The following is a 15,753-nucleotide window of genomic DNA, read 5'->3' as shown; positions in this document are numbered from 1 at the left end:
TAACCAATCAAGTCATTTTTTAAATTGAATAAAAAAGTCTCATTTGGTTTTTTAATATATTAAATTCCATGCGTGTGGAGAGAGAAAGATGGTCACAAAAAGGCGGAAGAGAGCCACGCCCACGATCTGAGGGGCGAGTAGTCGGTAAAAGATCGGCGAGGGGCGTGGGCGCGTGCCTGTAGAAAGAGGGCTTTGACGTTTTTGACCAGAAAATGGTCAACGGTTGGGTTCGGAGGGGGCGGCGGTGACGCCAGGAAGCACGGGCGCCGCCGCCGCCGCTATCCCGGGAACGCCGCCCTCCTCCTCCTCATCCCTATCGTATTTTTTTCTTTTAAGCCCCTTCAAAATTGCTAACAATAAAAATTACCTGTTACTTTTATAAATTTTCATTGATCTGCTAGAGAAATTTAAAAAATTAAATTTCTGTTAAAATTTTTTAAAACTATAATTCAACACCTTAATAAATAATCTCTAACTCTGCCCTGCGACGGGTACATAAACATAATGCCCATTTCTCATTCTTTCTCTTTCTTTATGCCTATAACAGTTTCAATGTTCAACTAAAACAGTTCAGATTGTACGTTCAGCTTGTATTATTTATTCGTTTTATGTTCGTATGCTTTTAATATACAATTGATTCATTGCATGCTCCATGTAAATGGTAGTAACTGGAGGTTGGAGATTTTCGAATCCCATTCGATGCTATTTACCAATTAATTTTTTCATTATATTCCTCAAAACTAATAATGGATACTGTAAACTTAAGTGGCTGTACTGTTCAACTATGAAAATAAAAGCAATGCTCGTAATAATACTAAAGCACGCTTGCATTTATTTTTTATTTTTTCTTGTCGATTCAATTAAGTGATTCCAAATGTTTTCATTCCTCACCATGTGTAGCACGTGAAAATGTGATTCCAAGATGCTTGACCCTCTCAAAGCAATTCAAGAAACGCACCAATTGATTTTTCAAGAAATTTAATGCAATGTGCATGGATGAGGCTTGCTTTGGAATTTGAACTAATTTGGTCTTCTTAGTCAAAATTACTTCCAAGTAAGGGCAAGGCAGGGGGTGAACAACAACGAGCAGATCGAACTCGACTCGTTAAAGATTGGCTAGAACTTGAGTTCGAGCCAGTTTTTTTACTCGATGAGTCGAGCTCGAGTTGATGGTTCAACTCGTTTATTTATCGAGTCGAGCTCGAGTTCGTTAAACAAAGCTCGCTTAACCAAACTCGGCTCGTTAACTCGAGTTGAGTAACCGATATTGTTCTTCCATCGATGGGTCAGCAGCGTCACTTTCCCATCTTTTTTATCTCTCTTCCCAGACTTCTCTTGGTTCTCATGAACCCCCACCCTCATCACTTTCCCATTCTTTTTATTTCTCTTCAGTGACTTTCACCCTCACCGGCGGCCATTCTTCAATCCCTCTACTCTCCCATTCTATCTTCCCCTCTTTAATCTCTCTCTCTCTCTCTCGTTTTGCCCAACCCTCTCCCTCTACTCTCCCCTTCTCATCTGACACTCTCTCGTTTTGTGTTTTGCCAAAGGGAGGCTTTCTGGAACCCTCGCTTGGGCAAGGGTTTTGCCCAAGCGAGGGTCTCACTTCCTCCCTCTTTTGGGTGAGGGCATGCCCAAATGTGGGGTTTTAGAAAAACTTGCTTGAGCAGGCGAGGGTTTTAGAAACCCTCACTTGAAACCCTTGTGTTGGGTGAGCGTTTCTTGTAGGTTCTGGGTGGAGGAGAAGCGGCAGTGGCTGAAAAATGCCAAGAGTAGTGTTGGCAGTGTTGAAGACGGTAATTGGGGGTGGCGGTGGTTTTGGGTTCAAAAGCACAAAGAAAGGCCACAGTGGTGGTGGGGGTGGTAGATCTCAAAGATTTGAAGGCAAAGCAGTGAAACGAGTTTGTCGAGTCCTATTTGCTTGAGCTCAACAAATAAGGACGAGTTGACGATCAAACGAGTTTGTCGAGCTTAATCGAGTCGAGCTCGAGCTTAACGCGTGACTATCAAGTCGAGTTCGAGCCAGTTTAGTCGAGCTATTTTCGAGCTCGAGGTCTTGTTTAGTCGAGCCGAGTTCGAACTGGCCTAGCTCGAGCTCGACTCGGCTCGTGTTCAGGCCTACCCCCAATCACCGTCTTCAACACTGCCAACACTACTCTTGGCAAGCAAGGATTTATCTTTAAGGGGGCTGAACAGTGATGCGACTAGTAAATAAAATTTGTAATGGGGACCAACCCTTATTTTTTCAAAAATTATGTAGGGCCAAACAAAAAACAATTAATAGTTAAATGTTAAATTTCCAAAACTTGAAAGGGGGGACATGGCCCTTGTCAGTCCCCTTCCCTCTGCCCTTCTTTGGAAGTGGCTAGTACCCTCCTCGATGCTATGTCTACATAAGTTTCCGTAGAAAGTGATGCCCACGAGACTAAGGGTGGGCATCGGGCCGGGCCAAGCCGGCCTGGGCCTGTTAGCCCGGATCTTGGCTCGAGCCATTTAAAATTAAAAAAATAATTTTTAATTATAAAATAACTTTTTAATATAAAATATATTTTTTAATAATAAATATATATTATTAAAACAAAAAAAATAAAAAAATAATTTTTTTATTCTTAACGGGCCAGGCCGGGTTGACTCGGGCCAGCCTATCGAGCCCGGTCCAGGCCTGGCCCAGGCCCAATCAGGCCCGGCCCAGGCCGACACCCACCCTTACACGAGACCTACATTTTATCATCTTTCTTCTGATGCAAAACCAAGGTCGAGGTGAACGAGAGGTTAACGGCCATTTTTTTGACTGGGTCACTACAATTAGCAACCAGAGAAGGAAAAGTTGGTAGCTACCAACTCTCTTAAGGCTTTCAAGAACAACAAACCTATGATTAGGCATTTGTATTGAATTCTTATTGAACTTCAAGATTGATCTCATCTTGTACTCAAAGTCAATCCAAAATTGCATACTTAATCGACAGTTTTTGTTACATATCTGAGGCGGTATGAGATCCGCAGAGATTTGGACATCCGCACCTGATTACATGTGAAAATTGAAATATGCTTTGTGTTTTTCTATATTTTAATTTGAATCCGCACTCAGTAACGTCATATTAATTGGCCAGACATTATAAAATACCTATAACCGATTCATATCCCTTCGATCCGTTGACTTCTAGGAGCATGGGGAGATGGCTGCCAAGTTGCTTATTAGCACAAATTGCAGATGCCATGTTTCTCTGCATTCATGTAAGATTCAAAAGTGTCGGCCCATGTCTGCCAATCAATGAAGAGCGTGAGTATCATATATAAGCAATACAGGGGGTATGGTACTCTCTAATTAGGAGGGATGAAATGTTTTATAAAATGAATGAAATGTTTTATAAAATGATATTGGAGGATTGCTTCGTACCCATTGCACCAAATTAGGTAAATCCTTAGTTTATTCTCTATTTTAGAAAATAAAACTATTTAAAACTTGTTGAATAACAAAAAGAGAAAATGAAATTGAAAAAAAAAAAACTAAACGTTTTCACAAAAACTAAATTAAGATATAATTATTTTGCAAATAACGGTCAACATTCTACTCATATAACAGAAACATGCAGACATCCGCCTAGGTTAAAAAGTCCTTCACAATAGCCCATGCAGAGAGAGAGAGAGAGAGAGAGGTTAATGGAATCACGCCACAGAAATATGACTTGATACCAAGAAACCTACCTGCCTCTAAGAAGACTCACTTCCTCACTTACAATTTACTCGTTACGCACCACTTCTACGAACCTGTTTTCCAGACATGCTAATGTGATATTTTCCGTAATATTTGTCTCATTGTTTCTTCTTTATTTATTGCTTCCTGTATCCTTTTTATTTCGCTGGTAATTATCGAGGGGATAATTAAAAATGATGTCAGCTACCAACTGAATGGTCACTGTAATGCAACAACATGATTTCACAAGTATCTAAAACGAACAAAAGTACACATTTACATTATTGCTCATCAAGAATGATTAAGTGTAAGAATCCAATCAATACAGAACGCATGAAACAACGCATGATACATGAGAAAGAATTCCTATAATGATTCCTATATTCTAAATTTGCATGGCTATGGATGTTCACCTCGTGTAATATACAGGTATGTCTCTCTAGTTACATACAGCAGCACCACTTCTCAGAAAAATACAGTGCAGTGCTGCAGGTAATCATACAACACCGGATCCCTCTGGGTCGCTGCACAAGAGAAACAATTGCAGTACCAGCTGTCTGATGAATGCCAATTCTTCAGAAGGTTGATTCATAGAAACTCCAGAAATGCGACATATACCACTCAAACCGGGCTACAACAGACCATGGCACATTTGTACAGGGAAGTTTGTTATTTGCCGTCACAATTGGTTAGATGCTTCTCCGTCTCTGCTAGAATCACCAGAAGGAGAAACCTTCTGTCTCAAGTCCTCCAGAAGAACTTGAGATTCTAAAAAGCTCTTCCTCAACTGAACGTTGTACTCATATAGGCTTTTGAGGTTACTCTTCATTTCTGATGTGTCCATCCCACCGTCAGTGGAAATTTCTGAAATATACAAGGTAGGCAAATGAAAAATAAATCAGGGTGTACCATCAGTGTCTCTGTGAATGAGGTTGAAAATTTTGCTAAAAGCAGGGGTTAAATGCTAACCTCTGCAGTGTTAAAGATTTAGCATGTTAAACATTGTAATCCAAATTTGCAAGGGAATACTTTGAACATGAACTATCAGGAGTACAAGAGGAAGAATAAATGCCATAACGTAATAGAGAGAATCTCACACTATCTTCAATTTCAAGGGGGTGTAGGCTACTAAAAACAATTTTTGCTTGCTCGTTATTGATGTCAGCTGAGTGTAATTCTTAAACATGTTATAGAAATCCAATTAGATTGACTGAATTGGTCACATATCACTTCAAAGGTAACCATTTGGAAGCACGTAGGTCACAAGTAGTATGAGTTTATCCAGCTACTTGAAAGTCAGTTTGCAAGTCATCATAGTGGCCCTTGTGAGTTCTCAAAATTTACTAGCTTTATAGATATATATTTGCTACAATTGTGTACTAGAATCTATTTCACATTTTATAATAAAAAATTTTTTGACCCAATCCAATCGTATAGATGTGTTCAACATGATGAAAACCTGTGAATCAATTCTATCTCTGTGCACTTTCACAATAAAAGGGAAAACTTTAAAGTCTGTAAGCTTTGAACTATTCCGTCATTAACCAAAAAAAAAAAACATTGATACAGGTCGGATAGTGTATTCAGAATTTCATCCCACTAAACCAACTTCATGCTTATAGATCTCACTTATTGGGTCCAATTTGGAAAGAAACGAGAAAAATAAAACCATCTAAATAGTACACAAAAACACACACACAAACATGTATGAACCATGAAGTTTACAAAAAAAAAAAACATGTATGAACCATGAAGATTAAAAAAAAAACATGTATGAACCATGAAGATTAAAAAAAAAACATGAAAACCATGAGTACCACTGCGAGTCATCCAATTAATCTGTTGGAATTTGACTTATAAATTTCCACATCAAATTATGGAAATTTTAACATAATCTACGCCTGGACTGAAACTCTGAAAATTCAAGAAACGGAGGTTCAAACAGCACACTGCATGAACAAGCAAATAATGCCAATTAACATGGAGTCATACCTGGAACAGGTGGAAGGGGTTGCATGTAGTTCTTCAAAAGAAGCAGCTTAGACCGACTGTTTGCCTTGACTTCATTAGAGATGGCTCTTTTTTCTTGCGCCTTCATGTCAGACACTTCACATGATTGAACCTTTAAGGCACAACATGTCAACGATGTCAGACACCAGAGACTGACAAAAATTATTGATAGATTTTTCAAGTCAAAATACCTCTTTTGCAAACAAGAATAGAAGACCTAGATTTATCAGATTATTACTTCACCAACAAAAACGATCAGTGATTGAACTTAAACTAAACAAACAAGTGCATAGCTGAATCAATCGGGAGAAAGGGCATTCACATGTAGTTAGCAATAATTATTTGAGAAAAGTTGGATAAACCGTTAACTGAATAACAACGTAGGGAAAAAAAAAAAAAATCCATGGGATAGAATGTAATGAACCAGCCCAAAACTAATCAGAGTGTCAGGTATTAGACATACCAAATAGCCCATAGGCAGCTTTCATTTGCTTTCAAAAAGACTGCAAACCAGGACGACTGGTAGAAAAGCGCATAGACGTATAAATCACTCAAGTTTCTTCACAACCATTCCTACACGCTAAACTATGCTACATTCTACCCCCCTTTCGGCACGTGTCTGTGTGCATTGACCTTGTGTCTGATTCTAACTGTGATGAGTGACGACCAAAGCCAAAGTGACCCAAGTACCAAGTATGGCAGATCCCAACTAATACCATCCCGTAGCTGATTTTGTTTAACTCCTGAAAAGGCTATAAACTAAGACAATTAATAGTGGGACATGGACATATAGCACCCAAGCTTCCTCACAACCAGCAAACATGATGCCAACATTATCCCACTTTGGGGCATTACATAGCAGATGGTTACACCATGTTACAGCCAAGGACTTCCAGTCTGTCCAATTCTAAGTGAAAGATATAAAGAATAAGGGAAAGCAGAACATCACTAGGAATGCCTAACAAAAATGCCCTTGCTCCCATATATATATTGATTGCACTAACATACTTTGCACATGTCCAAGAGCAATGTAAAAGAGAATCATAAAGAAGATGAAACTCACATAGGCAACCTCTGAAGTTGGTAAACTTGTTTGTGTAAGAGTGCTTTCTGGGACAGTGGCCTACATAAACATATAGAGCTTAAAACAAGGTACATTTTATGCATCACATGAAGAACAAATGCACATGTACACAAATGCCATCATCCCAAATATTATTTTTTGCCTTTCAGATTTTTGTCAGCAAGGTTTTCTTCTGAAGTCATTCTTTTTCATGGGAAACTCTTGAAAAGAAAAAAATTAAAAATACACACAAAATTGACAGAAAAAAATTGTGAACAGTGAGCTACTTTTTTATTTTCTTTCAAAATGATTGAAAACCATTTATAATAATTTTTCAAATTTCAAAGGGAGAGTGAGGGGAGGGAGGGGGGGGGGGGGAGAGAGAGAGAGATTTTACTTTCCTTTTGAGGGAAGATATTGTCACAATATTGTGATAAGCATATTGTGGTGATAAATTCAAAGTATCACAAATTTTCCTTTCCTCAGTTTCTTGAATTTTCCTAATATTATAGCAATATTTTGAATATATTGATGACATATGTGACAATGACACATACATACAGGTGAAAGCGCACACACACATAAAAAACCAAAAGAGTAGTGTAACCTGCTTAGAAGCATCAATATAAATCCCAGGATGTTGCTTTCTCTTGTGCAACAATCCAAGGCCTTGAAAAGGTCCAACCACCAAGCTACTAATAGAATCCTTTTTCTGTCTAATGGGTTGAGTCATTCCACCAAGCACGCTGTGTCCCCACCTGAACATTACATACTTCCTCAACTGGACAAATCATATAGATATTAATATCCCATCTTGAATAATGTTCAAGCAGTGGAAGTGTGTGCCCAATAAGTTTTTTGTAACTATCTGCAAAATGGAAAATATATGTATTTCTAGGTACTCCCCCTTTATTATCAAACTAGCAAAGAAAAAGGTAAGGATTGAGCGCCCTCCTTTACTCCTTTTTTGTTACATCATAAATGGAAGAAGGAAAACATGACTATGATTTTATCTTGTACTTTATATGTGCATGTGAGTGTGTTTGCATGCATGTGTATTCTGTGCAGTGCCTGACATTCACAAGGTCTGATACAAGTCTTCATGTCAATGTCCACACCATACATATATTTAAACATTAAAAGAAACGATTCATCACAGGGGATATGTAACTTCTTCTGCAAAACAAAGAGATGCCCATTGTTATAGGTAAATTTCATATTAGATCCTCTCTCTCTCTCTCTCTCTCTCTCTCTCTGTGTGTGTGTGTGTGTGTGTGTGTGTGTGTATAAACTTCTTTCTGTGTATAAACTACAATACATGAACCTATGTACTCAAAGCTGTCATAGGCAAAGTGGTTACTTTCATGACAAAAAAGAAAGATAATCTGATTTTGCAGATACCTTACATTTAGTTCAACTACACTGGATAAATGTAAAATGCAAAGCTTTTACACACAACCACTCTAAAGAGATGACAAGGTAGAGCAGGAACCTGTGACTTTCTTTCTTTTTTGTCATGAAAGTGGTTACTTTCATGACAAAAAAGAAAGATAATCTGATTTTGCAGATACCTTACATTTAGTTCAACTACACTGGATAGTTCAACTACACTGGATAAATGTAAAATGCAAAGCTTTTACACACAACCACTTTGAAGAGATGACAAGGTAGAGCAGGAACCTGTGACTTTCTTTCTTTTTTGTCATGAAAGTGGTTACTTTCATGACAAAAAAGAAAGATAATCTGATTTTGCAGATACCTTACATTCTAAGTCACATGGGTACTTTAGTGAGGTCCACGTACCCGTGTCGCCGTACCCGTACCCAAAATGAGTACTTTGACACTTGGATACTTATAGATCAAAACTGCTTAATTTTACTTTGATTTAATTTTTTCCACCTTACTTTTTATTCTATTCTTTGGATATGAAAATTCGATTGATGTTCATATTTGACTAGGGAGCTGTTTGGTTGTCCATATGTTTAAAGTTTTTCATAGGTTTCTTAAACACACTACTGCAAGAGCTGTTGATATATATTTTCTATGTTATTTATTTGTTTATGTTGATGTATATTCTTTATTTTGATGCATATTTTCTAAGTATTTCTTATTGTTTTTATATATATATATATACGGTCATACCCCCGCACCCAAATTTTTTGAAAATGGTCAGTACCCATACCTACACCGGCACCCGTACCCATACCTATGTGACATAGCTTACATTTAGTTCAACTACACTGGATAAATGTAAAATGCAAAGCTTTTACACACAACCACTCTGAAGAGATGACAAGGTAGAGAAGGAACCTGTGACTTTCTTCTCTGGCCATGCACAAATGGCCTTGTTATTCAATGAGATGTCAAGGAAATCATATGGTAGAACATATCTTTATTGACATTAATGGTTTGCCTTGTAAAAATAGGAGTCTTCAAAATAACTTTGATAGAATTGTTTACTTGATTTTCTTAATTAAGGCCCGCCCTTGGACTATCATTTCTACTAGATTGTGTGCTGCAACAAATGCATCCACTAAAGAAGAAACCACATTGCTTGTCTTTTAAAGTATTGGTTCCAAATATCAAAAGAGTGTTATTTCTGTCAGAGATTCCAGGTAAATACCTTATCCCAATGCTTTTGTGCTCTTTTCTTTGCTCTAATATCTCGAAGTTTCACATCTTCATCATGAAGCTTCTTGATTCTGTACTCAAGCTATAAACAAATAAAACAGTGTAAAGTTAAGATAAAAAATTAAAAGATATGGAACTTATGTGTTTAATGAAGAGTTGAAGACCAAAAAGCTTAATCCAACAAAGAAGGATCGACAAGTTAAATCTTTAATAAGTTGATGCAGACAAAGGCTCAAGTTTCCGTAGTCTTTTTTTTTTCTTAAAATATTTCCCTGCACGTAATAATATGGAAGGAAACTTTTAATATAAACAATTTACTGTTTGGTATTCCTCATCTGGAGTCCTGGACATAGACCACAACTTGCAGACGTTCACATGTTAGATCGTATGTATATAAATGTTACACACAACTAAGCCCTTTTGTTCAATTATTCATGCTTAGGTTTTCATTATATTACAGTATATTTACCTTGGTATTTTTGTTTTTGTCCTTGTGTACTTTACATAGACCACAACTTGGAGATGTTCACATGACACTGGTTTAAAGAAAGTAAAAGATGCTTCACGACCACCTCCTCCTTGCTTGACCCAAGCAAAATCATGAGGAGGGTGTTTCATGACATTCCATTCCTGGGATGCACAAGAATGCTGGAAAAGGGTGGCATGCTCCAAGAGTTTAAGTTTACTATTCTAAGGAGAACACACTTTTAGAATAATTTGTGGAGCAACGAACAGAAGGACAAAACCACAAATGGACACAGTTTGGAACTTCAAAAGCCAAGAAAAAGAAAAAGACGAGTAGAATGACATTATTAAAGTAAAACCAAACTTGAATCATAAGATTGGAGACCTATATAACAATCATAGGTTTCAAATGTATGGATAAGATTTTCTAAATGTCTAAACGATGATGGTCTTGAATTTCCTCTGGTTAACATCTATGTCACATAGGTGAGGGGTGCGGGTGAGGGTGCCGGTGCGACACATCCCCAAAAATTTAGGTGTGGCGGTGCGGTGAGAATATTTATTTGTTATTATTAATTGATTATTATAATATATATATATATATATATATATATATATATATATATATATATATATATATATATATATATATATAGACACACACACACACACACATAAGAATTAAGAAATTTAGAGTATACACTATAGTCTATACACTTTACACTACACACTTTATGGATAAATTATATATGAATATTATATATTACATACTTATAAGTTATAATGTATAGTGTATATGAATGTAACATATTAAGCATTAACACGCATACAAAGTACAAACATTAAACAAGTAAACAAAAAACAACAAAACCAGGACAAAACACAAAAATGGAAAAAAATTGTTAAACCCTCTTTTTAACGTTAAAAATTCTTAAAATAAAAAAAATAAAGAAGGACGAAAATAAGCTTGACGAGGTTTGACTGCACCCGACTCGAATCAAACGCGAGTTCGGTGTGTGTCCAAAATGGACAAAAATGATCGGGCGCGGTCAGCCGCACCTGACTCTTGTTGACCCAAGTCGAGTGCGAATCCGAGCCGCACCCACACCCGCACCCAAGTCGTGTTGACATCAGTGCGGCAGTCAAATTGCAGCGTTCGTGTGACTTAGGTTAACATGACTTATTTTACATAAAAAAAAAAAATATGCTACATTTTTAGACATGAAGATCACATATGTATCAATGTCACACAGGTACTGCTTTTATGCAGCAGCACCCATACCATAAGGGTACGGGTACAGGGTCAGCGTACTCAGGATCGTCTCCATTCTTTTTTGGGCTTGGTCAACATTCACCAAGTCCAATTTAGTCCAAAAATAGGATTTTATTTATTTATTTATTTATTTTTAGTATGTTTATTACTTTCATACCTTGTTCATTAGTTTCTTCTTTATAATCTACCCTTTTTGCAGCATGTTTGGCTTGTGGAGGTTACTCTAAGCATTTTCTTCATCTAACTTGATATGATGTCTGACATAAGTAACATAGAGCAGTGAGCTACAACACTTTGTGGATGCAATTAAAATGTTAAAATGTGTTTAATTGCTTAGAGTAACCTCAAAGTGTTGTAGCTCACTACATTGTTACTTATGTCAGACATCATATCAAGTTAGATGAAGAAAATGCTTAGAGTAACCTCCACAAGCCAAACATGCTGCAAAAAGGCTATTGTGGACCATACAGTTTGTTCCCTAATAGCATCTCCAAGTTCAGCCTTTGGCATAACAAATTTTTTGTCACACTGTAGCATAAACATATACAATGTCAAGAAGAACCATACAAGAGAATGATTAGAGTCTGAAACTTACCTGCAGCAGAATGAAGAAAAAAGTAGCAATACTGAAGGCATAGAGGCCGCCAACATTTGCAAAAAAAGTAACTGCATACATAAAAGGATCACAACAGGCATCAGGTGATAAATGAAGTAGGTTTCACATAAAGAAGTCATAACACCATGCTCATACAACAAGATAACCCCCTAAAATTCTTGAAACAAATAAGAAGATTATACGGTAAACACATCATGGTGAAATACATAGAGTAATACCCCAGAAAATCTCTGTGAATAGTTCAACAATGGAATAATAAATAATCTATTATCTATCAACTGCATCGTAGCATAAAATGCCATCATTTCCAGCACATACATATAAGCTATTAACTGAGGCCACCATTTCTTAGCTGCTCCTTTCTTACTTTGCTCAAGCTTCAGTAATTCACATGAAAATTTTATATAATCCTGGTTGTAACAATGTAATTAGAAAAAATTAACTAAACTGTTTATATAAACAGAACTGATCAGTCAGCCTAACAGTTCTTTGAAAATTCCTAACTGACTCAAAATATAGCAGAAACTATGAGAATCGCTCACATCAACATCACATGATGATAACATAAGAACGGTGCACAGATCATCAGGAGATTAGACAATGCAAAGAGTCAAAGCAGAATGTGGATGCAGTACAGTGAAATAAATTTTGGCCTTGAGACCAATGGAGGAACATATGCAGATAGCATTGTCATGATCAAGACGTTTCTTACCTGGCCCAATAATGTTTGCATTGTCAACCTCAACAATAAAATCGGAAAGGAAGCTGATATATAATGTCATATTAATCAATCCATCAGCTGGATTCTGTAGTGAACTTTGGAGTTGACTTGCCTCCACAACATTTGAACCAGGTACAAATTCACGAAAGAGTGGTTGAATAAGCTTCAAGTCATGAACCTTACGATATATTCTAGGAACCAAGTGGATCTTAAATATGTTTCCATTCACCCCCCTGAATGTCGCTGTCTGGTTTGTGCTGTCCTGAGAAGCCAGAGTCCCACTGACAAAACTGGTATGTTTAGTATCACCAGGCCTCTTTGCAGTGATGTTAAATAGAAACCCAACAGCAGTAGCTGGTTCATTTGGAAGATCAACAAATTGCCATGAAATGAAGTAGCTATCCTTAATAACATGACAACCATTACATCTAAGGGTTACTCTTGGTCCTAAACTAGTGTTAAAACAATTGGCATCCACAAATTTGGATAAAGGTAAAATTCTATAATCAATAAAGCCTGGAGTTCCCGACATTAAAGTTCCAAGTCCACGCAGATGCGAACAAGTCATGCTAGACACTGTTGTAAGATTAAACTCCATGTCATTGACAAATGATGATAAATCTGGTGCATTTACAGGTCTGACATTGTACACCTCAATTGTCCTCTTGGTAATGATCTGGTAAAGTAATCTGAGAGGAAAACACTAAACAAGTCAAGTTGATGCATATAACTTGATGTCTAAAGGGTCAAAGACATCACTCACGTAGAAACTAAGCCAATAAATAGTATTGCAGAAGCAACAGAAAACATTCCACCCAGCTCTGTCTTGCGCTTAATTACAGGCTTCTGATCCTCCTGCAATAGATGTCAGAATCCATTAGAAGTAGCATTCCATCGGAATACTGCAACCATATTCCACCAGATTATACTACAGGAAATCCTACCAAACAGTAGAAGCAGCATACTATTAGCATAACTCCTCTAAGACAATATGCCTAGTAAATGGAAAAAAAAAGCATTGCCACAAATGTTGCCAGTTTTTTCAAAAAATGAAATGGAAAAATAGCAAAAAAAAAGGAAAACCATGATATTTTAAAAGAAAATTGCTAAAATGAAAGCTCGGTAATTTTTCTTTGCTTTTTTCATAAAAAATGTTCCTAAGGTATTTACATTTTTTATGGTTATCTAATATTTGAATAACTATGCAGAACATGTCTATTTAAACTCAGCTTGAGGTTGATTCATCTAAAAGTCCAGCTGAAGCTTGACTCACCTGTTAACAAGTCAAGCTCGTGCTTTAGCCTATGATGTAATCTTGTATAAGCGATGAGTCAAACATAAGCTTCATTCCTCAAGCTCGACTAGGATCTTTAAAATTTTAAAAGAGATACCAGTACATTATATAATCTATTAACTATAATCTATTCTGAAACATTTAAGATGGATCTTCATATGGTGGCTTCATTTTCTCTTCTAAATGCAGAGTTCCAAGTTGAAACCATCCTCTACAGCTCTACTTCTCAACCAAGCCAAGCTCCTATTTTATTTATTTATTGATACATATTTTTTGAAGTAAACCAAGTAGGATCGAGTTTAACTCAGCTATAATTTGGCTTATTTAAGCTTAGATCAAGCTCACTGGTTTAGACAAACGAGTCAAGCTTGAGGAGAGCTCCATGCTCCTTTATCTAAAAAGGCCAAGGTTGAACACCCTAAGCTCTGCACTTGTGGTTATGATGCACCATGGGAAGCGCTGCATCCTGAGTAGGCTTCTGCCCAGTTACGACCATAACTGCAATAGGCTTTCCTAATAAACAGGTATGAAAGTGTTGGTTGAGTCGGTGTATAGCCGAGCGCGCTAAAGCTTGAGAACTGAATAAGAAGTTGCACTAGATATAGTTGCAACATTCTCAAAGGGAGAAAAAAATAGTTCCATATTCGATTTGCAATCAAATAGCTAATCGGAAGTTATTGATTGAAAACCACGAGAAAATCCTACTGACACATGTACACGCTAGCTCACAAGGTTTGAGACCTTAAATAAGAAGTTGTATAGGCTTGAGTAGCAGCATCCTGACAGAACGGTCTGAAGTTCAAGTTTGAAAACCTTCCAAATTAGATTCACAATCAAGTAGTACTTCACATTTATTAGGAATCATTTACAGTGCGAATTTAATCACATTTTGTCGGCCATATAGCAAATTAGTTAATTTCTTTTCAAGTACCCACCTAACCGAAGCTCTTCCAATTCAACCGAACGACAAATTTCTAGAAATTATTCTCCTCAACGCCCAAGAGACAAGAAAACTGATCGAAGAACATGCTGAATTCACGTTCACTGAAAGAGAAGCCTAACCCTAAAAAATTTCACCTAAGTGAGCAATTATAATCGTAAACCAACCGCGTAAGAGGGAACAGAAACGGAAAAGGAGATAAAACGGAGAGAGAAATTGAAGCTGACCAGCCAGTGCTGCGTGGAGTAGCAGACATCCATCCGAGTGATCCAATACCTCAACCGGAACCACACCGTGGTCCCGCCGTTGACCTTCCCGGCGCGAAGGGCAACAGCTAAAATGATCCACGCGAGCACAACTATGAGCGTGATCTCGAGGAATAAGGCCTGAGATTGGGTAAACTTCTTCAGGGAGTTGAAGGAGACGATGGAGTTGGGGAAAAGGCGCGAGTAATCAACCCCAGACTCGACCGTCACGTTGTTGCTCGATGTCCGGAAGAGCGTGCAATTCCGGCTACCGGCTTCCATCAGGTAGCCGGGAGCACACGCGCACAGCGTCGAATTGAAGCGGACGGCGTTCTCCGGGCACGCCGGGGCCGACGCCATGGCGGCTTTGCGGTGGAAGCGCGTCGGAATTCGGCGACAGTCGGTCAGGACAGGAGATTGGAGGGAAGATGCACCTGCGTGTTTCCCCGTTTGACTCGTCAATTTTACTTCAAGAAAATTCTTCAGAACTCAGCACTAAACTTTCGTGGGCCCGGATTTCCAGGTGAACGGGAAGCTGTGTTTGCCATTTGGGTAGACCTACTATCCAAATACTTTTTAACTTGGAAATCGCCATGATTTCACCTCAACTCCGAAGTCTCAAACATGAATAAATAAATAAATAAAGTATCTCGAAAATTTTATGCTTTCTGCAAGTTAAAAAATGTTTTTAATGTTAAAATATGTTTTTTTCCCTTCCTATTCCGTCTTTAAAAGAAGGCATTTTGGTTACACTAAATTTAAAATTCGTGAATTTGGTGTGGATTTAATGTGGTATACTTT

The 15,753-nt window shown here is 37.6% G+C and overlaps 1 protein-coding gene across 2 annotated transcripts; it reads right to left on the bottom strand.

The window, feature by feature from the left end:
* Positions 1-3,948: 3,948 nt before the first annotated feature.
* LOC116248288 (uncharacterized) lies at positions 3,949-15,473 on the bottom strand. 2 transcript variants are annotated; one of them, XM_031620992.2, is made up of 9 exons: positions 14,935-15,467; positions 13,237-13,328; positions 12,465-13,162; positions 11,732-11,802; positions 9,391-9,480; positions 7,375-7,548; positions 6,768-6,827; positions 5,687-5,816; positions 3,949-4,558 (listed from the first exon to the last, which is right to left on the bottom strand). In XM_031620992.2, the coding sequence occupies exons 1-9, from the start codon at positions 15,310-15,312 to the stop codon at positions 4,374-4,376; spliced, it is 1,878 nt and encodes a 625-aa protein (XP_031476852.1). In that variant the 5' UTR covers positions 15,313-15,467; the 3' UTR covers positions 3,949-4,373. The 2 variants fall into 2 exon arrangements, 1 of the variants encoding a protein (XP_031476852.1); XR_004170984.2 differs by lacking the exons at positions 3,949-4,558; positions 5,687-5,816 and having other exon boundaries at positions 6,766-6,827; positions 7,375-7,525; positions 14,935-15,473.
* Positions 15,474-15,753: the final 280 nt, after the last annotated feature.

Source organism: Nymphaea colorata, chromosome 2 (genome assembly GCF_008831285.2).
Source record: "Nymphaea colorata isolate Beijing-Zhang1983 chromosome 2, ASM883128v2, whole genome shotgun sequence".
NCBI classification, from domain to species: Eukaryota; Viridiplantae; Streptophyta; class Magnoliopsida; order Nymphaeales; family Nymphaeaceae; genus Nymphaea; species Nymphaea colorata.
The sequence above is the reverse complement of the archived record's forward strand: the minus strand, read 5'-3'. Positions and strand labels throughout refer to the sequence as shown.

Bases quoted from the DNA above. Each gene is read 5' to 3' on its own strand.
- LOC116248288 (XM_031620992.2), bottom strand. From the start codon at position 15,312: ATGGCGTCGGCCCCGGCGTGCCCGGAGAACGCCGTCCGCTTCAATTCG. The intron at 11,803-12,464 runs GTAAGAAACGTC...TTATGTATGCAG, and splicing joins TGCAAACATTATTGGGCCAG to TTACTTTTTTTGCAAATGTT. The intron at 7,549-9,390 runs GTATTTACCTGG...TGATTTGTCCAG, and splicing joins CACAAAAGCATTGGGATAAG to TTGAGGAAGTATGTAATGTT.